The following is a 22,764-nucleotide window of genomic DNA, read 5'->3' as shown; positions in this document are numbered from 1 at the left end:
AGCAGAAACCAATTAGACTTCTTTTTTTTTGTGTTGGTTTGTTTTTAAACTTAGGATTTAATCAAATTTTATCAAATATTTTATATTAATAATTTTAATCAATTCCTAGATAATTTAAATAGACCTACTTAAAACCTAACTTACGCCACATACCTCGTCCCCACCTAAGATATTTTTTTAGTTTAAACTTTTTTTTGTGCTTAATATCATAATTCAACTTCTAAACGCTAAAGGCAAAATCCTAAATGTCATACCCACAAGCTAAAAAAAATAATCAAAAAAAAAAAATCTCAAATGCACTAATCACATATACATAGCTATTAGTCTATTATATATATTTAATTTTCTAATATTTAGATTAAATTGTTGCGCTAACTTTTAGTTCTTAATTTTTTTTTATTATTGAAGATTAATTGCGGAAAATGAGAAACAACCAGAGGTGGAATTGAAGCGAAGTCTAATGATATTTTTTAGGATTATAGGTACAGTATTGCAAAGAAAAAAGAGATTGGATCATATGCAAATTATGTAAGAAACTTATTAAAGGAGGAGTTTATTGAATGGAGCATCATATTGCGGGTATTGTAGGACAAGTTGAAGCATGTCCTAAAGCATCTGATTAAGACAAAAAAAAAAAAAGAGTACGAGCTTATCTTGAAAATAACAAGAATAAGAAGCGAGAAAGGATGGAAGAACTAAAAGAAGAGAGGGTAGAAGTAAATATGTGTTGATGTAGAGGATGAAGATTGTCCAGTGGAGGGAGATTCTTCTTAAAAAAAAAAGTCAAGCACCTCAGACCTATTGATAAGTGGACATCTGCAATCAATCCAACAAAGGCAAAACAACAAAACATAAATGATGCATTAAAGTTAAAGTTTACAAATGATGTGCATGAGTACCTTGCAAGATGAATTTATGAGGCAGGGATTCCTTTTCATGCAATTGACAATCAAGGTTTTAGATAATTTATAGAGGCGGTTGGTCAATTTGGTCTGCGCTACAAACCTCCAAATCAATATCTTCTAAGAGAGCCACTTTTGAAACAAGCAGTTGAGAGAACCAAATTATCTCTTAAAAAGTATGAAGAATAGTGGATGAAAAATGGATGTTCAATTATGACCAATGCATGGATAGATCGTAAGAGGAGAAGCATTATGAATTTATGTGTTAATTACAAACTAGGTATTTCATTTTTTGGTTCTATTGAAGAATCCATAGAGGCAAACACTGGGACTTGCATCTTTGAGGTTGTGGAAAAATATATCAATGAAATTGCTCTCAACATGTGGTTCAAGTAGTGACACAATGCAACAAACAATATGACAGCTACGGAGTTGTTGAAGGTTACACAACCTCAAATTTTTTGGAACTCTTGTGCGACTCATACAATCAACCTCATGCTTGAAGCAATTGGAAAGCTACTCAGGTTTAACGGAATACTTGAAAAAGCAAAGGCTCTAACAATATTCATCTATGCACATCATAGAACTTTGGCTATTATGAGGAAATATACCAAGAAGAGGGATATTGTGAGACTCGGGGTGACTAGATTTGCTACTTCGTTTTTGACATTGGAAAATCTCAAAGACAAGATCAATTGAGACTTATGTTTACATCAGAGGAGTGGAGCAACACAAAATTAAGGAGTAGTTTGTAGGGGAAAGCGGCGGAGGCGACGATAACAAGTATCTCTTTTTTGAATGGTGTTTCTTTGGCTTTGAATGTTTTCATCCCTTTAGTGAAAGTTTTACACCTTATTGACGGTGACAAAAATCCCTCAATGGCCTTTTTATTGGGTGCACTTAAACAAGCCAAGGAAGAGATTAGAAAGACTTTCAAAAAAGAAGAAAATGTCATCCCTACTTTGAAGATTATTGATGAGAAGTCTAAAGGTAGACTTGATAGTCCTTTGTATTATACCGCTTACTTGTTGAATCCAATTTTTTACTTCAAAGATCCAAGCATACAAAATGACATCAATGTTATGAATGAGTTCTTAAATTGTGTGCAGAGAATTTTTCCCACTAATGAGGATATACAATTTACCATTTCTAATGAAGAATTGTTGAAGTATAAGAGTAAATCTGGAAACTTTGGAAGAAAAATGGCAGTCATAGCATATGAGAAGGTAGATGTGTACCATGACTTTGATCTAGGTATATCTTTTTTTCTTTATTTCTATTCACTAGCATATACGTCTCTTTTACTTATTTTTGGATTTATTATTAATTTATTTTTTTGCTTCTTTAATTTTTTAAGTTGGATGGTAGTCCAATTATGATGGTGACACTCCAAACTTGCAAAAAATGGCAATGAGATTTCTCTTTTTAACAAGTATTTTATCAGGGTGTGAAAGAAATTGGAACTAATTTGAAAGGGTAAGTAGTAACTCATAAATTATATTATTTATTCTTTCTTTTTATTATTTTTAATAATTTTCTAATTGTTTAGATACATACTAAGAAAAGGAATAGGCTCGAGACATCAAGATTGAATGATCTTGTATATGTCAAATTCAACGCCAATCTTATGAAAAAAAAAGTAAAAGAGAAATGGGTGAAGATTTGCTTTTATCCTCTCAAGCTAGTGAAGCTCAAGGTTGGCTTATTGATGGTGGCGATGAAGATGAGGTAGAGCCGGGTTCGGGACTTAGAGAATGGTGGCGGAGGCCTCGGGAGCGAATGAAATGCTACAACCAAGGAGGAGCAAGGAACATCTCCATTAGAGAACTTGATGAGAATCTAGATACATCGGAGGAGGAGAATAAAGAAGATGTTGATTTTAAGTCTGATGATGGGAGGATTATGAATGTAGCTGATGGTACATGTGTAGATGATTTGGAAGATTAGTTATATTTGGTCTAGTCCTTCTTAACTTGTTGTCATGTTGAATTGAAACTTTAATTTTTTTTAACTTAGACTTTTGGTATAAATAGTGATATTACTTTTTTATTATTGTTGGAATAAAGAGTTTTCTTCATATTCATCATATCTCAGGAGAATTACATATGCTTATATAGCCACACAACCCTAAGCATCAACTTATTTACAAAAGATAAAAAGACTTATCTACCCTTGCTTCTCACAACACTCCCCCTCAAGTTGAACATATATATCAAACATGTTTAACTTGCTAAGAGAAGAGTCAAACACAGCTTGGGGTATAGCTTTTGTAAACATATCAGCAAGTTGGTCCTCAGACTTAACATAAGGCAGACATAGCTCTCCAGAATCAAGTCTTTCCCGAATAAAGTGACGATCAATCTCAATGTGTTTAGTCCGGTCATGTTGTACCGGATTATTTGCAATATTGATTGCTGCCTTGTTGTCACAATACAACCTGAGACGTAATTCAATCTTTAATCCCATGTCTGTCAACAGAAAACTCAACCACAACATCTCTGCAAGGCCATGTGCCATGGCTCGATATTCAGTTTCAGCACTGGACCGTGCACAAACATTTTGTTTCTTACTCCTCCAAGTTACCAAGTTTCCTCCCAAAAAAGTGCAATAGCCAGAAGTGGACCTTCTATCATCTCGAGAACCAGCCCAGTCTGCATCAGAATAGCATTCTACCTTCAGATAACCACCTCCTTTAAACAACAAGCCTTTTCCAGGACATGATTTCAAGTACCTTAGAATCCTGTCAACAGCCTTCATGTGGATAGTTTTAGGAGCATGCATGTACTGGCTTACTACACTAACAGCATAGGTGATGTCAGACCTAGTTATAGATAAATAGAATAATTTTCCAACCAGCCTTTGATACGTTCCCTTTTCCAGACTTGTAAGATCTTCCCCACTAGAACTAGTAAGATCATGATTTACTTCTATAGGAGTAGACGCTGGCCGAAAACCCAGCTTCCCTGTCTCCTTGAGTAAGTCCAACACATATTTTCTCTGACATACATATATTCCTTTCTTTGATCGAGCGACTTCAATACCCAGGAAGTACTTCAATGATCTAAGGTTTTTAATTTCAAATTCTGATGTTAACTTGGACTTAAGAGCCTGGATTTCTACCTCATCATCCCCTGTAACTATCATATCATCAACATAAACCAAAAGAATGGTAGTGCTGTCCTTTTTCCTTTTTATAAAGAGTGTATGATCAGCATTCCCTTGTTTAAAACCAAACAATATCATGACTTTGCAAAACCTATCAAACCATGCTCTGGGAGATTGTTTAAGCCCATACAAAGCTTTTTTTAGCTTGCAAACCTTTCCTTTTGTTTCAATTCCAGGCGGTGGCAACATGTATACTTCTTCATAAAGGTTACCATTCAAAAAGGCATTTTTAACATCTAACTGAAATAGAGGCCAATCATATTGAGCAGCAAGAGAAAGAATTGCCCTGACCGAGTTCAGCTTTGCAACTGGTGCGAAAGTTTCCAAGTAATCTACCTCATATGTTTGGGTGAATCCCTTGGCAACAAGTCTGGCTTTATATCTAATCACTTCACCCTCTGAGTTATACTTGATAGCATAGACCCATTTAGAACCAACCAAGTTCTTCCCCTTTGGGGGATCAACTAATTCCCAAGTACCATTTCTGTTAAGAGCCTCCATTTCTTCGTTCATTGCTTCCTGCCACCTTGAATCCCTTACAGCTTCATAATAGGAAGAAGGTATAGCATGATTTGATAACTGTGAAACAAATGCATGATATGAAGGAGACAAACGAGAGTATGAAACATGGTTGGAGATAGGATGTTGAGTACATGACCTGACACCTTTTCTAACAGCAACCGGAAGGTTCAGCTCATTCATATTTAGAGGTGCGGTTGACTCAACTGATGAGGATAACTGCTTCACAGGATCAGGAGCCAGAGCATCCGATTCAACTAGCCGATCAATAGTAGGTTCTTGCTTGTGTCTTCGTCGTTTATAAGTAATAATATCTGGTGAAAACTGTGCTCCCAGTGATGGAGTATCTTTTCTCAGTGATGGGGCATCTTTTCTATTTTCTATGACATCCAGTGGAATAGGAGAAGAAACCACTTGAGGAACTTGAGGAACCACTTGATGCACAAAGGAAGAGGTAATATTCTCCCCCTGAGGATGAGACTGAGGAGAATAATAGGACTCAGACTCAAAGAAAGTAACATCCTTTAAGATATATCTCGTCCTAATAATAGGATCAAAGCACTTGTAGCCTTTCTGGCAAGTGGAATACCCTATAAAAACTCCTCGTATAGAACGAGGATCAAGTTTAGAGGATTTGGGACCAAGAACATGTATAAAACAAAGAGAACCAAAAACCCGAGATGTAAGGGAGAACAACTCTATGCTAGGATGAAGAATAGTGAGAGGACACCAGTTCCCGAGACTTTTAGATGACAATCGATTGATGAGATAAGCAGCGGCAAGAACAGCATCAGCCCATAAATATTTGGGTAAGTGACGTTGAAATAATAGTGCACGGGCTGTTTCAAGAATATGACGATTCTTTCTCTCGGCCACTCCATTTTGTTGTGGTGTGTAGGGACAAGATGACTCATGAAGAATTCCTGAGTCCTCAAGAAAAGTATTTAGAGACTGTGCAAAGTACTTACGGGCATTGTCAGAACGAAGAATCTTCACCTTTGAGTTAAATTGGGTTTCAACCATTCTACAAAAATTTTGAATGAGACGAGGAACTTCTTCCCTAGTTTTCATCAAGTAAAGCCATGTACAGTGGGTGTAGTCATCAATAAAAGAGAGAAAATATCGATAGCCATCCAAAGAAGTCACAGGAGAGGGCCCCCACACATCCGAATGGACAAGATCAAATGGAGACAAACTCTTCTTTAAAGACTCAGAAAAATGTGTTCTACAATGCTTGGATAACTGACAGATTTCACATTGAAATGACTGAAGAGAAACAGAAAAGAACAGACTAGGAAATAAAATTTTCAAAGACTGAAAAGACAAATGTCCCAACCGAGAATGCCATAAAAGAATTTCTTGATGCTTAATTCCTTGGCTGCAGATTTCAGAGCAGATGTTGTTTCAAGCTGATAATAATAAAGACCCCCTACTTCACGGCCAGTCCCAATCGTCTGCTTGGTCTCGAGATCCTGGAAGACACAATGATCAGGGAAAAAGGTTACGGAGCAGTGTAGTTGTTTAGTAATGCTACTAACAGAAAGTAAATTAATAGAGACGGATGGAACGTGAAGTGTAGAGGATAGGAAAAAATGATCTGTAAGTTTTATGGAACCTTTGCCAGCAACAGTGGCTTTGGTTCCATCTGCAATGATCACTTTCTCCTGCCCAGAGGATAAAGAATAAGAAATAAAGGAGTTAGCAGCATTTGTCATATGATCTGTAGCTCCTGAATCAATGACCCAGGGGCTGTAAAAACTGGGACCAGTAACACTTAATCGCAGGCCATGGATACCTGTGTGCGCTTGAAATGGAGTAGAGTCTGCAGGAGTAGTGGTCGAAGATGAAGCCTGAAGCCGAGAGAGAAGATGTTGGAGATTAACAATATCAGTAGAAGACAATCCCGTGATAGAGGACACAGAGGAACCAATAGTCTCTTCATTTTCTAACTTTTGGATAGCAATATTACTACTATTAGGAGCCTTCTTAGCATTGTACTTAAATTTTCCAGGTTTCTTTTCTGAATATTTTTCCCAGCAGAAATCTGAATCATGATTAGTTCTCTTGCAGTGCCGACAAAATCTGTCCCCTTCTCTTTTAGTTCCCCAGGCCGAAACTTGTTTGCAGAACCAATAAAGACAGAGGTCTCCCCAATCGGAGGACCTCCAGTGGAAATCCCCTTGTTGTTCATGGTCCTTTTTCTACCTTCTTCACTTAGAATTTTGTAGTAAACCTGTTCTAGAGAAGGAGTAGGATCAAGACCAAGAATTTGCCCTTTTAAAATCTCAAACTCTGCAGTAAGCCCATCTAAAAATTTAATAATTCTGTCTTTTTCCAGAAACTTTAAATATCTCTGATGATCATCAGTGGAACTCCAATTTTCCATCCGGTAGTAGTCAAACTCATCCCACATTCCTTTCAGAGTAACAAAATAATTGGTGACTAACATAGAACCTTGTTTAAGTTTGAAAATTTGACTGCTGATCTGATAAGTACGCAGCATATCATGTCGACGTCCATACATCTGCTCCAGTGTCTTCCACATGTCGTACGCTGTTTTATTATGAAGAATGACTTGTTTGATGCCAGAATTAACAGAGTTAAGCATCCAAGTCATTAATTGAATATTGTCACGCCGCCAAGTGCGAAAGCTAGGATCCTTTTCATCTGGTTTCACTTTAGTGCCATGAAGAATATCAAGTTTATCATGGCCTTCGACATAAAGTTCAACAGCAACTGCCCAAGATGCATAATTTGTCTCAGACAATTTTTCTGATACTATCTGAAGACCGGACCCTCTAGTGCCTGCCATTGTGAAAACAGGTTGTACCTGTCCTGAAGAAGACATAGGGTTCGCAGAAATCCCCGAGGTTTCGCTAGCGTTGTCCGCCATTAAAATTTGTCTGGAAGGGGCGGCGGCAGTAGACTGGGCTGAAGAAAAGGAATTCGAGACAGGGTGAAGTGCAGGAGACCGTGATGAAGAAGGGAAGAAGAAAGCTTGGTCGGCGCCAAGAGATCGCGATGAAGAAAGGAAGAGGAAAGCTTGGTCGGCGCTAGGGCACAGAGGAAGAAGACGCGCCGACGGCTAGGGTTAGGGTTAGAGGGATCGGAACCTTGCTCTGATACCATGTTGGAATAAAGAGTTTTCTTCATATTCATCATATTTCAGGAGAATTACATATGCTTATATAGTCACACAACCCTAAGCATCAACTTATTTACAAAAGATAAAAAGACTTATCTACCCTTGCTTCTCACAACAATTATTAATATGATGAAGAATTTTTATTAATTATCTTGTTAGATTATCTTTTTTATTGTAGGAACCCTAAAAAAAATTTAACCGCCTAGGCGGCTGGGGCGTATCGTCGTTTACAACACTGCTTAAAAATGTAATGGTTCTGATTTGAAGTGATTTTCAGGTGCCTAAGATTATCAACAGATTTTAATTAAAACTTGACCCTACACTGTCCAAAATTTTTAAATCTTGACATACTTTGAAACAGAAGAGTCCTAAGAACCCTTTGATGGTGTTGGTGAGTGAGTATGACATGCCTAGGCCCTCTAATGAGCTCGTGACAAAATATTTCAAAGCCATGCCAATTTTAGAAACTCATAGCTCTCTATTTAGGTTGTGAAATCCAAGTTTTAGTGCATGATTACACTCAGGGGACTAGCAAAAGTGTAATGGTCCTAGTTTGAAGTGTTTCTGAGGTGCCTATGGTGTTTTGACCAAAATTCGCTTATGGCCTTAGGCACCTCATCACTTCAAACTAAGCTCATTGAACTCTGTCTCATCTTGAGTATAACCATGCTCTTAGACATGGATTGGGGTATTAGAATTGGGGCATCAAATTTATGGTAGTTGATTGACATATTATGATCACTTGACTAATAGTCTAGTTTGTGATGGCCCGAAGAAATTAATACTCAAGTGACATAATCGAGCAGAATCGATTAGGGCAGTTGATTGTCCACATAACAATAGTAGTTGACCCTGATAAAGGAGGGGCATAATAGGAAACACCTATGTGTTTTGGTAAATATGAAAGTTGGGTACGCATTTTGGATGTTGTGAAACTCCGGCTACGTGGTTCACTAAATTGCTATTTTTAATTTGCCAATTTTCATGATTAGAAAATATAATATATTTTAAATTTGCTTGAGTCTTTTAAGATATTAAAGTACTTTTTCTTAAGATATTTGCAATTTATTTCTAACTTTATGTTGGATTGGCATCAGTAACAGGACTCCGATCCTCATATTTGATTATCTTTGTATAATAAAATTTTCAATTTGTGAGTGTGTTTGATTGCTTATTTCTCTATGTGAGATCGTTTATTTCTCTGTATTGGATTTTTTTTATCCCTGATGCTATATCAAGTGGCATAAGATCTTTCTGTCAATTTTGATCTAATTCTTAGCTGCATTAGAGGCTGTGACCCTCAAATATTGCTTGATTGTTACAAGGAAAAATGATTATTTTCCTTGTTTGATTGTCATACATGGAAGATATTCTCTCTTTCTTCTCCTCCCTTCCATTTCATGGCCAGTATGAGCGACTGATAATTCTCACTGGGGTCAATGGGCTTACTAATTGGTAGGGATGGTAGGACAATCACCAACAGGATGGTTGAGGTTGCTGACTGGCAAGGATAACCAATGGTTGATGGTAGGTAGGGGTGGATGACTAATTGATATGGACTTTTTTTGATGGCTGGTGGTCATTTGCTGACAGAGTTTAGGGTTTAGGGTTTATAAAAGGTTGGAGGCAAAGAAGTGGGCTCGAGGGCAGAGAGGAATTAACTAATGTTCGAGTGTGGGAAAAGGACTTTTGATTGTTCCAAGAAGAAATCTTTATGCCTTAAAATGCTACATATTTTCTATTGACCGACATAATATTTCTGTTTACTATAAGTTTCCGTCATGCCGCATATTAAATGTATTATAAAAATTGTGGAAAAATATTATCCACAAAACAAATAAGCTTTAATGTTAATTTTGTATGGTACAAAATACACATCAGTCTGATCAAGAATAATTATTAGCACTAGGCTTTTTTTCTTGTAAAATGTTCACAAAGCAAAAAAGCACAAGATTCCATTGCTAGAAATATTCTATAATTTCTCAGCTCAAATGGGGAACAGCATAGAGCCAATAAGAACATGGAACTCAAGTCTTGAACATTTCCTTTCACTAGGCTAAAAATCATACTATACCCTATGTTTAGAGCCAATAAGAACATGGATTTCAAGTCCAGAACATTTCCTCTTGTTAGGCTAAAAGATCATACAAATGCAAATGTACTAGATTCCATTACAAGATCTCCCTTGATATTGTCTCAATCTTTTACCCTCTCTCACAACATGTTCCCTCCACTAAACTGATCTTCTTTAGTGTACCTTGGGAGTTAAGCAATCCCATCTGACTTCTGTGCTTAGGGCCCTGGTTACATGATTAAAGAAAATAATAATTATTGTGCTGTTTAAAGATAACCAACATTTCTATCATTGTGCTTTCTCTCCGAGGAAATATACAGATCCTAGAAGAGTTTATAAAAAACAAATCTTATTGTAGTGATATGCTCTGCGTAACTATGAGAGGATGGAATACCCTGGAGTGGTTGAGCTTTTGGTTTATCCTCAGAAGCAATTCCCCTGCCACTCGTAAGCTTTCATCCAACTTTTAACACCTGTCCAGCAGTGAAAGATGATTTCTCCTCGACCCGACGACTGAAAAATCCAAGAATTCTCTCAGCAGAACGTGAGGGGGGAGGGGTCTAAAGTACTACTTAATTATTGCAGAACTAAGCTTTCAACATAGTTTTAATGATGAAACTAAGATTTGGATAGGCCCATGGAAATCTTTTATAATCAGAAGTTGATGATGTCCTAGATAAATTAACTGTCCACTTAAATAAATCAAAGTTAAGAATCACCCCTGATGCTCAGTCTGTCGATGGATAATTTATTTTGGATAATTATCTTCAGTTCCTATTGGTGAAATATTCTTTCTTTGGCGGTTGCTGCTTCTATGAGAAGACTGAAAGCTAAGAAGAAAAATATTGGCTAGAAAGAGGACTAACCAATATTCTTAGGTTTGATTAGACACCACCTGGATGCTTTTTTTGTTTTGTCATTCTTTGATAACCCATATTCATGGATCTTAATTATCTGTATTGATTTTTTTATTGAAAGACAACTGCATTATAAAGGGAAAGTTATTTAAGATTAAGTTAATATAAGGGTCAAGTATTTATTTCTTGGTTGGTATAGTTCAAGTATGAAAGCAGGAGCAAATGCATACACACTATTTATTTTAACTGGTGTCTAACTTTTTTAACTGGACCAGACCGGCAAGTAAGGATGGGAAAAGAGCTGGCAAATCCGAACTAAACTGATCCAATCCCAACATAAAAAAGTTTTTTTTGGATTTTGGGTTAGGTTTTGAGGATGTAAAATATTGTGTTTTAGGTTCAAGTCTTTTTTTTTTTCCAACCCAAATTGGTAGGGTGGCTAATTATTGGATAATTCATATAATTCAAATTAAAGTGATAATGAAGTTCAAAAAAATAAGAATTAAATTGTATTTTGATCGTATTGTAAGATGACAAATGTTTTAAAATTTTGCAAACATAAAACTCAAACAAGAAATAAAAAAAGCTTGAAACCTAACTTGAAAATTTCGTGTTCAATGTTCTTTTTAACTTGGTCCACATTAGAGTTGGGTTTAGAAATTTTTTTGTACGCCAGATGAAAACGGATTAGGTCACCTTTTCCTTAAACTCATTCTGACTCATGCACTCCCCTATTGGCAAGTTCAATTGGTAACCTTGGAATTAGGAATTTTCTTTGGTTCCCAAGTTATTTCAAAAGCTTTATTAAGTTTTGAAGTTAATAAGTTTTGTTGAGCTGAAGATCAGTTTGAATTAGAAGCTTTCAAACTAGTTAAGAAAATACAAAATTGATTTTTCTGTTTAGTCCGGGTCGCTATGCATAGAAGTGAAACTAGACTGAAAGTTACCATAAAATTATTTATTTATTTTTCATAAGAGACTATATGTTGAAGAAATTGAGATAGATGGGTTGTAATCTTTCAGGCATATTATCCTCCTCCTCGAGGTTTAATATACCCCCATCAATTAGTGTATTCGTAGATATCATAAATTTAATCTAGGATCCTATTAATTTGATTGCACTCCTGCGTCTGTGCCCTTCACTAATGAAGAAGAGCTCACAGTAAATAGAAAAGACTATAGAGAGGAAAAGGTGTGTAAGAGGAAGAACGATAAGAACATTAGATTTTTTTTTTAGTTTTTGAATTTGAATTTGAATTTGATTATGGTCTTCTTTGCTCATTCGATGGGCTATTTAAGAGCCAATCCATGTCCAATTCTACTCGAGCTACCCTTATTGGTCAACATCTGTCCATATTCATTCTAGACCCTTGGATCATTCGACAATCCATATCACACCACAAGCATCAGTTGGTAGTATGATGATTCACTCTACAAGTTAGGGTAACCTATGGAATGAAATGAAATGAGCAATTGAACACGTCTCATGATGTGTGCATGCTTAGTGCAAGGTTTATCGATAAGGAGACAATACACGGAATGTGACTCCACTTCCACCATCACTCAAGACTCTTGTATGTCAAAATCTCTATTTATATCTTTGCTTCCTTCGACTCCCCAATGTAGGACTAGAAACTCACATTAGCACTTTTGTTTTCTTTTTTACTTTTCTTATCCTTTAGAAAAAGTTCTTGGCTAAATCGTATTTGGTATTTTTGGAGTAAGTTAATGATCTCATGAAAACCAAGACAAGTTCTTTCAAGCAAACAAAGACAACTATTTTTTGTTTTCAATTTTGTATTTATTTCTTTATACTCCCATTTTTCGCCAAGTAAAAAACACAAGTGAATTAATGGCAATTAAATTACCTTAACTAGGGATGAAATAAAATATATGTTAATCCTACATAACAGGGACAACAACTACCTGAATAGCTTGACATAACTTTCACTTCTGCTAAATTGGCCTGACATCAGTATTCTCTTTACTTCCATCCAAATTCCAGCCACCGTTCTATGAATTAGAATGCATGATAAAGCAGGCCAGCTAAGAAAAGAGTAACTCACCAACTGATACTGGCTCTTTTGCTGTTCAATAAGCTTCCTCATAGTGGCTTGACAATTTATTAAGCAAAAGCAGAAGGAATCTTTTTGAGCTTTATACCCTGCACCACCAGCATCCATTAGCCCCCCACCAATACATGTCCTCTCATGCCAAAATGCACCAAGTGTTGCCCCTTAGCTACTCTACCAATGGAGAACCTCCAAGACCCCTACGATTGGAGGAAACTTATATTAAGATTTTCCTCGTGTATTAATTACCCTTTTATTGGTCATGATTCTTGTGCTCATTGTTCAAAGCGCAAAAAGTAAAAGGGAATGAGATGACTCCGAAAGTCTTTGTTAATGGCTTTCTCACATGTCCCTTAGGGAGCATAGGAATAGCAGTCAACAAACTGTGCAGAAAAGGCACTCTGTGGAGGGACCTCAACTTGATGCCATGTCATCAGTACATACTAAAGCCATTAATGGGGTGGTCGAACCCAGCTTGTCTTTGTTCAATCAATAAGAGGATTTCTACCCTATGTAAAGGGACAAGGCAGGGCCAGAGAATTGACAGAGGACAAACAATTTTGACGTATAAAGATTCCACCATCGAGTGAGGCACTATAAAAGGGCAGCCCTGGCTTCGTGGACCATCATTGGTGGGAAGTCTGCTAGGAAAGCAGAGAGGAAGGACAGAGCTCAGCAGTGCAGCAACCTCGAAGCTAGTCTAAACTAGTGGGAGGTTGTGTGCGAGGATGGTGCGAGGCAAGGTGCAACTCAGGCGTGTCGAGAACCCGGTCCACCGGCAGGTAACCTTTTGCAAGCGTCGGGCAGGACTACTGAAGAAAGCCCGTGAGTTGTCAGTGTTGTGTGACGCTGACATCGGCATCATGATCTTCTCTGCCCATGGCAAGCTCTATGAATTGGCTACAAAGGGGTACGTCGATATCATATCAATTTCTTAGCTTTTACTATGTCCATAGATGTGTTGTTCTTAATTGATGAGATATTGAGTTGGGCTATCTTGGAAGGACAATGGAAAGCTTGATTAAGAGGTACAAGATGTCATCTGAAGAAAGTCAAAACCATGTGAGTGCTGCTGTGAATCCACCTCAGGTCTGTCCAATGTTTTTTATTTCTATTTCTCAGTAGGGTAAAGAAACAGTAGCAATGCAAAAGAGTAAATAAAGGAAGGTAATCCCAATATCTTACAAGGTAAAGTCATGCGCAATGACTCTAGACAGAAAAGAATACGATGTGTCTTAAGGACAACATCTCGCCTGAGAATATGACACTCATAAATATGCTTTTCTTCCTTGAATCTTGATCAGCGTAGATAATATATAAAGCCTCTGGTATCATTTGCTTTTATATATTCGTACTAATATTCTTGGAATACTTAAAGTTACCATAATTTTGGTTAATTATTGTGCGCGGTTAACTTCTCTACTGATTTAATGACAACGATTGTGTAGTTGATATATAATTGTCACGTCATTTTCAAATGCTTCTAGATCATCCATGATCGAACCGAGTCCTAGTAGCTTAGATTTTCATTTGTTTGAACTTATGGACTATTGAGTTTGGATTCTTTATGTTTGATTCAACCATACAAATGTAAAGCAATATACAAGATATGGAGAGTGGCATAACAAATATGCCCACTATGAAATGCAGATTAGCTTGCGTATGCTTTTGATAAATACAATAATTAACTTGAAACCTGATGACTTAAATAGTTCAAATGAATAAAGTCCATTTATAATCATATGTGAAGCATAAAATACTATGGGTAGTCATAAAGTATTTTAATTTAGCTTGCTATGTAATTAACCTAAGAATTAGGCAATTGTTAACACATGAAGCAAATAAAGTAGTCGACCATGAACCATCCACGTGTTTTAAAATTGTTTGAATTGTCCAGATTGAATAGAAATCTAATTCTAATCCAGGTCAACTCGGGCACTAAATCTAGAATTAAGAACTGGTCCCAATCAAGCTTCTTTTTTTTCTACTAGTCAAAAAGTTTATCTACCATACCACTAAAATTCCTTTGTGCAGTTTTGTTTAATCTTATATCAATGCATATTATTTCTTTCTCTCATCATTTAACATTGTCTCAACGTTAATAGGATTCTGAACGAGAGATTTTTCGGCTGAAACAAGAGATCAATGTTCTGCAAAACAGTCTGGGGTATAACATATTTTTTCTGAAACTTAATTGTTGAATCACCAATATGCAAATTAGATTTGTTTTCCCCCTAAAAGTCTATATATGCTATCATGAGATTTCTCTATGGTTATAATAAATAAATCCTAAAGAAGCAAAATTGAGAAGATTGCACAGTACGTAAACCTATTTTTCTTATGGTTGTAATAATTATTTAATTTGAGTGTGGCATTCATGCAGGCACCTTTTTGGAGAAGGAAGCCCTGGCCATGGGCAGATGAACCTTGATGAATTGTACATATTGGAAAGGCACCTTGAGATTTGGATGGACCACATTAGGACCATGAAGGTAGAAAGAACATCAAAATTCTAATCCTATGCTAACTAAACTCTTTCAGTATGCAATTTGCTGATATTTTTAATCCCCCTCTGTCTATTTTACTCCAGACGCAGATCATGCTCCAAGAGATTGAATCCCTGAAGAACAAGGTATCAAATAATAAACACTAGTAATCTAATAACAGCACTTTAATATTGGAAACATGATGCCATCAACATCTTCACATCTGATGTCATTGTCATCATCACATGATGTAATATCACTATCAAGCCGTATTAGTATCAAATATTTGACATCGGTATAGCACATCAAAACATAAATTAGGGACAACAGTAAAAGTGATACAGCATAAATATGCCTGTCATGATCTTTCAAGCTGTACTAGTATTTCTATACTCATCTAAACCATATATTTCTATACTCATTGATTCATTCTCTTAAAAGATTTGCCCTTGATTACTAATTAAAAGAGTGTTAAAGGTGTTCTCGACTGTTCACTTGCTTTCCAAACCATTGTGCAGGGGGGTATACTGAAAGCCACCAATGAATTCCTTCAAGAGAAGGTAATAATCTCTCATCATCTTCAGAACCAAATATGAACTGAAATCAAATTTTCTTTTTCCTATTTATTTATTTATTTATTTATTTATTTATTTTTATTGCAGATTGTGGAGCAAAATGGGCTTAATGATGTAGCCCCAATGATGGTCCAACCCAATGGGCATTTTGAGATGTCCCCAATCACAGTTGCTGACTACATGAATGCTTACCCACTGACTATACAGGACCAATTTAACAATTTTTGGGGGCCCGAAACGGGTTTCTCCTGATGGTAATAAGGCTAGTTGAGGGATTTAAACTAATATTTCTCAACCAAGTCCTATTTTTATATTTCGCTCGTGGAACTTTTTATGTGTCTGGTTTGTATTGAATAATATGCATCACAACTCTCGTCCATGCACTTTACTCCTATGCTGGGGAGTTTATTGCAAGGGCTTTGATGGTTTATTAATTATGTGAAAAATCTTAATCTTTTAATCATACGTTGGGATTGTATTGCAGTCAATGTTTTTTTACATAAGAATGAAGCGTGAATATATATATTTTTTTAAAATAAATTTGTCTTGATTGGATTTTGGAATTCAAAAACATATTTTAAATTTTTAATTATCAAATGTAAAATTATTTTCGTAAGTTATTGTTCATATAATAGCTGTTAAAATTATGATATTTTATTGGACTGTGCATTCAACTTTCACAAATTGTGCACCATATTTTAAGTTTTTAAAATCATATTTCTTTTCTCTTGTTGTGCCCAATGGATGTCTATATATTTTCATAATAGCATGATATTATTCATTTTGAGCTTAGGTTTTCATGATTTTACTCTTGGATTCTCCTCAAAAGGTCTTATGTCAATAGAGATATTTACATCTTTTTAACCTCATGATCTTTATCAAATCTTTTCAATATGAGACTTTGATTGAACCTCAATAATCCTCCCTCAAATGAAAAATCATAATTACTCTCACGGTCGAGTCTCTCCGCGAGCATCTGGTCACCTTGACCTGCTCTGGGCCTCTCCGCAAACATCCACACCCGGTCACCTTGACATACTCTGGGTCTTCCCGTGAGCATTTCGATCACCTTGATATGCTTCGGGTCTCACTGCGAGTATCCGGTCATTCTGACCTACTCGTCTCCTCGCGAGCATCTGATCAGCCTGACCTGCTCCAGGTCTCCCCGCAAGCATCTAGTCATCCTAATCTGTTCTAGGCCTCCCCGCGAGTATCCGGTCATCTTGACCTGCTTCGGAGCCTTTCCCACAAGCATCTGGTCATCTTGACTTGTTCCGGGTCTCCCCGTAAGAAGCTTGATCCGGTCAATCTTGACCTGCTTCGGGCCTATTTGCGAATATCCGGTCACCTTGATCTGCTTCGGGTCTCCCTGCGAGCATCTGGTCACCCTGACCTACTCACCTCCCTACAAGTATCCGGTCACCTTGACCTGCTCCAGACTTCCCCACAAGCATCCGGTCATCCTGACCTGCTTCGACCCAACCCTCAAGTTCGTTCAAGGCCACCCCACATTGCATTTAGTCTGGACCATGACTCTGATACCATTTGTTGTGCTCAAAAGATGTCTACATATCTCCACAATGACATGATATTGCCCACTTTGGACTTAGACTCTCATGACTTTTCTCTTGGGCTCTCCCCAAAAGGCCTCATGTCAATGGAGATATCCTACATCCTTTTAACCCCATGGTCTTTCCCAAATCTTTCTAATGTGGGAGTTTGATTGAACCTCAACAATCCTCTCCTCAAACGAAGGACCACAATTACTCTTATGGTCCGGGGCTCACCGTGAGCATCTGATCACCCTGACCTGCTCTGACCCTCCCCGTAAACATCTGCACCCTAATCACCTTGACCTACTCCGGCCTTCCCCACGAGTATTCGGTCACCTTGACCTGCTCCAGCCCTCCCCGCGAGTATCCGGTCATCCTGATCTACTTCGGGGTCTTTCCCACAAGTATCCGGTCAACCTGACTTACATCGGGCCTACCCTTTAATTTCGTTCAAGGCCGCCTCACATGACATCTGGTCTGGACCATGACTTTGATATCAATTGTTGTGCTCAATGGATGTCCATATATCTCCACAATGGCATGATATGGTCCACTTTGGGCTTAGACCCTCATGACATGATATTATCAACTTTGGATCTAGGTCCTCATGACTTTACTCTTGGGCTCTCCCTAAAAGACCTCATGTTAATGGAGATACTATGCATCTTTTTAATCCCATGATCTTTACCAAATCTTTCCAATGTGGGACTTTGATTGAACCCCAACAATTACATGGGGTCTGGTGTAGGCGATGACTCTGATACCATTTGTTGCGTCCAAAAGATGTCCACGTATCTTTATAATAGTATGATATTATCTATTTTAGACCTAAATTCTTATGATTTTAGCAAATCTCTCTAATATGAAATCTCTCATTTTTTATTTAAATTGCGGACCATACTCTTTAATTTATCAAATTGCACCTCGTTTTTAAAATCCCTCATTGAGGACGCACGCAGTTGAGCCATCAAAATACATTTGAAATTTTAAAAAACAAGCTATACATGCACTTAGGCGTTGTAGAGTCTTAAAAATATATTAATTTTATTTTACATGATTGTAAGAGAGTTAAATTTAGAAATTTTGAACACGGAGGAGGCAAATCTCTTGGACCATGTTTTTTTTTTCACAAAATGTGTCATTCGTATTTACGGTCAGATCGTGATTGTGATCTATCCGTAAATAGTTGTGATCCCTTCTTAGGTTCACCGTCCCTATTAGGTTATCGTTTTTGTTCGGAGCGGGCAGTCGGAGGTCGCCCGAAAGACACCCTCGCTCGGCACCCAGTAATATAGCTACTTATCCATCACCAGAGGCCGCCCACTCCGTACAAAAACTATAACATGGTGGGGACGATGAACACAGGAAGGGATCATAACAATTTGCGGTCGGATCGTGGTCACGATCTGACCGCAAATACGAATGACACATCCCTTGGACAAAAAAAAAGTGATCCAAGAGATCTGTGCTCTGGTTAGAGATATAGGAGTTCGAGGAATAAATAGATATTGTTGTTGAGTGAATATGATAAATCTATGTGCATAATATTTTTTTTGATAAAATTATATAAGGTTGAATTTAAAAAAAAAACTTACAATAACTTATTCAAGATGTGAAAATGAAAGTTGGAGAGTTTGGTTATACTCGGGAGATTTCTATGAATACATTTGTTTCGATTTAGATTGAGTTTGATAAGTCTAAGTTCATCAATGAATTTGGTCAAAACTCTTTCACGGATTCATTAATAACTTTTGACCCAAATTCATTGATAATTAATCCTATAATATAGAATTTAAGTTTTTTTAACATGATTAGAGTTAAGGAGTACTAAGAATACATATTAATTTTTAGTGTGTGAATATGACACGCCTGAGTCTAACAATAAATTTGTATCAAATTTATGTAACGCTGTATAAATTTAGAAACTCACATCTCACTATTCAACTATTCGAGATGTGAAACCATGATTAAAGGTCATGCTTACAGTCAAGTCACTTCTAATTAAGAATGCATTAGTCTTGGTTTGGATAGAATCTGACAAGTCTAAACTCTATCAATGAATTTCATTGATGACTAGAATGCCCATAATTTGAAAATTTCAACATGGTTAGTTATAGAAGTTTGGGAACATATTGATGTTATTTTTTTAATGAATATGATATACCTAAGTTTAGTAGAATTTGTGCCAAATTTATTTAAGATTGTATAAATTTAAAAACTCACAGCAACCTATTTAAGGTGTGAAATCAAAGTTGGAGGATTTGATTATACTCAATTATGACAACACTTTATGCGCTAGTCACTAGACTCATCGAGGGGACGATTTAATTACACTCAAGAGACTTATAGCAATGCACTAGTCCTAATTTGGATTGAATATGATAAGACTAATGAGATCGATTAATGAGATAGCCTTTGAAACCAATATACCGTGGAGTATAATCATGCCCTTAAATCTAGGCTTCACACTCTATTTAGTCTGTTGTGATTTTTGTTTGATTTTATGTAATTTTATTACAAAATCATTAATCAATTTAGACTCATCATATTCACTTAACAATGACACCTAGGACTCTTGTGAGTCTTACTATGGTCAAACTCATTAATGAAGTTAGGATTATTTTATTCAATCTAAACTAGAATCAACGTATTCTTCAAACTCTTCAGATTGCAAGCATGTCCTATCCTATTCAATCTATTTGTGAGCTTTTGAACAAAATTTAGTAGGTTTTTAAAAAAGACGGATAGTAGTTCCAAGACGCTATAAAATATCACTTTCTTTTATTTTTTAAAAAAAAAATTAAATGTGTTTTGGTGGTTCACTCAGATAAACAAACGTGTGTATAAACAACAAAAGCGTATTTTGAAAAAGAGGTGTATGATTTAATAAGTTTAAAAATATTCGTAAATATTAAGTGAGTGCTAGTTCAATATATAAAATGCTGTTGAAATTATCTAACACATGACATTGTTTTTTTTTTTTTTTGAGTTATGTTATTATTTTTCACCGAATGTTACCATATGTTATTATTTTTGCAACTTTTTTTTTACTTATTTTATTCAATATTAACTACTAAAATGATTCCAATCTATTTTATCTTTAAAAAATATATATTGATAATTCAATTTATTTTTTAAAGTAATTTCTTTGACATGCATAAAAATATTAGTGTGATTTTTTTCTTTTCATTGACACGTATTTTAGCTGATTAAAATATTTTCTTTTTTGAGCTCATGAATACTTTTTGTAATTATTTTGTATTCAAAAAATGTTTTTCAGAGATTTGGTTTTTTTTTTTTTTAAAAAAAGGAACATCATGGATCATTCAAGACATATATATCATCTTAAGAGAAAACGTATATTTAAAAAATATGTTAACTAAAACACAATAAATTAAGGATCGATATTAATTTGAGGGGGCAGGATCATTTCAGTACTCGGAAAATAGGAAGGGTGATTTGAGGATGTTCAATTTTCAGGCGTGTTGCTGGGAATTTTCCCTTTTGTGTTCCAGAAGAAAAATCCAAGCAATATTTTATTGATTGCATCAAAATTTCTCAAAAGAATGACAAATGTCAGATTGCATGCCACGTGGCAACCTATCCATTATATAAATAAATTAATTAATAATATTTTTTACAGTTAATAAAAAATAACCAATCTAATCACTGCACTTCACTCATTCCCATTTTATTTTTCTTTTATTACTAAGGACTTTTACCTTTGTTGATGGATACAACCACAATTAAGCCACTATACTAATTCTTCTACACCATTAAGCTCCTCTCTTATTTATATCTTTATTTATTTTAATATTGCTATAATCAAATCTTCATCGATCTCACTTATTATCGATTAATATATATATTTATCATAATCTTATCTCATCTAACCGCACTATTATTAATCGTCTAAGTAAATTACTATTCTTGATAGATATTATGAGAATATTGTGCAATATAGTATTGGTCTTTGATTAAAAAGAAGCACCATCTTAGTGCTCTAAAGATGGAATATCAAGAGATTTGGTTTAGTAAATTTCTTTCACTTTCTTAAGTCTTATCATATCTCAAAACTCTTAATTGATATGATCCTATCAGTCTATAGAAACTTTTCAAAAAAAAATATATTTATTTTTCTTTTGACACGGTATCATATCTAGAGATAAACACTTTCAATTTATTCTAAGACAATGCTAATAATTTTCTTGTACTCTCTTGATGTTATCCATGTTAAAGTTTTAGGATTCCATAAGCATTTAACATCAATAAGTTTCAATCACCTAAATAAATAGGTCAAATTCAATACAAACCAAATCTAATAAGTTCCTTCTACTCTCTTAGTTTCACCATGCCGAAAACTCATGGGCTAGATGTCCAAAATGGTATTTGAGATCTTTCATTGAGTTTCAAATGCTCTAAAAATTCATTCATAGTATCATATGATCAATTTGCATAGTTTCTAATCACAAAACATCTGGATGAGTTTAAATTGCCCAAATTAGCCATTTGATATATCTAGGACCTTGCACACTAAGAAATCCATTAAAAAAAGTCAGTTATCAAATATTCAAAGTTCATAGTTTATTAAGTTGAAAACACCTTATCAACCTAGCTAATATGACTAAATTGACCTTTTGAGCTCTCTCATGTTCAAAGTACTTAAAGCAAACCATCTATAATCTTAAATGATCAATTTTGATAGCTTATGACCATTAAAATATTTTAGTTAAAACATTTTAATGGATCATAAATTGAGAATATTGGATAAAATTGACCATAATCCCAACCCCAATGTTAGTGCAACAACAAGTCTTTTTACACTTTTTATTTATTTATAGAAAACCATTTTAAGGACCCAAAGATTATCAAAGTGTTTTAATTCTATTAATTGCCTATGCTACCGAAATGAACTCAATGAAAAGGGTGAATGGATCCTTAGAATGGTGAATGAGTGATAAAAATGATCGATGGCAAATGCATGGAGTTGAATAAGAGTAAGAAAAGGGAGCTTCTCCTTCCTATGTCTCTTGCTTAGTACACTACCATGAAACAAGGTGAAAATCAATGAAGAATTGCACCTTTTGAAATATGTGATTTTAAGTGATAACAAACTTATGCATTTAATAATGAATATACTTACTTGTCATTAAGTGAAATTAAAAGGGTAATATAGTAAAACTTTGAAAATTACGAGGTCATGAAATAATTTTAAATTACATGGGTTAATGTGAAATGTTTCCTTAAAAATTATTATTATTATTATTATTATTATTATTATATGGCACTGTGGATCAATTGATGTCCCCTGTTTAGCTACACGAGTTCTGTACCCCCACAAACATCGGGGTCCTGCAGAGGCTTGAGCCTCCATCTGGGCCGGGACTTCGTCCTCCAATCCGTTCATCGACCCAAG

General features: G+C 35.6%; 1 protein-coding gene across 2 annotated transcripts in view; it reads left to right on the top strand.

The window, feature by feature from the left end:
• LOC121980537 (MADS-box transcription factor 26-like) overlaps nucleotides 1-16,258 on the top strand; it is a 30,379-nt gene extending 14,121 nt beyond the window's left edge. Inside the window, exons 2-8 of one of the 2 annotated variants that reach the window (XM_042532618.1) lie at nucleotides 13,092-13,644; nucleotides 13,739-13,796; nucleotides 14,840-14,901; nucleotides 15,118-15,226; nucleotides 15,325-15,366; nucleotides 15,739-15,780; nucleotides 15,883-16,258. In XM_042532618.1, the coding sequence (XP_042388552.1) occupies nucleotides 13,463-13,644; nucleotides 13,739-13,796; nucleotides 14,840-14,901; nucleotides 15,118-15,226; nucleotides 15,325-15,366; nucleotides 15,739-15,780; nucleotides 15,883-16,047 (660 nt within the window). In that variant the 5' untranslated portion in view covers nucleotides 13,092-13,462 and the 3' untranslated portion in view covers nucleotides 16,048-16,258. Of the gene's footprint in view, nucleotides 1-13,091; nucleotides 13,645-13,738; nucleotides 13,824-14,839; nucleotides 14,902-15,117; nucleotides 15,227-15,324; nucleotides 15,367-15,738; nucleotides 15,781-15,882 lie in introns of both variants that reach the window. The other variant, XM_042532617.1, reaches the window with a different exon arrangement.
• Nucleotides 16,259-22,764: the final 6,506 nt, after the last annotated feature.

Source organism: Zingiber officinale, chromosome 5A (assembly GCF_018446385.1).
Source record: "Zingiber officinale cultivar Zhangliang chromosome 5A, Zo_v1.1, whole genome shotgun sequence".
Lineage (NCBI taxonomy): Eukaryota > Viridiplantae > Streptophyta > Magnoliopsida > Zingiberales > Zingiberaceae > Zingiber > Zingiber officinale.
The sequence above is the reverse complement of the archived record's forward strand: the minus strand, read 5'-3'. Positions and strand labels throughout refer to the sequence as shown.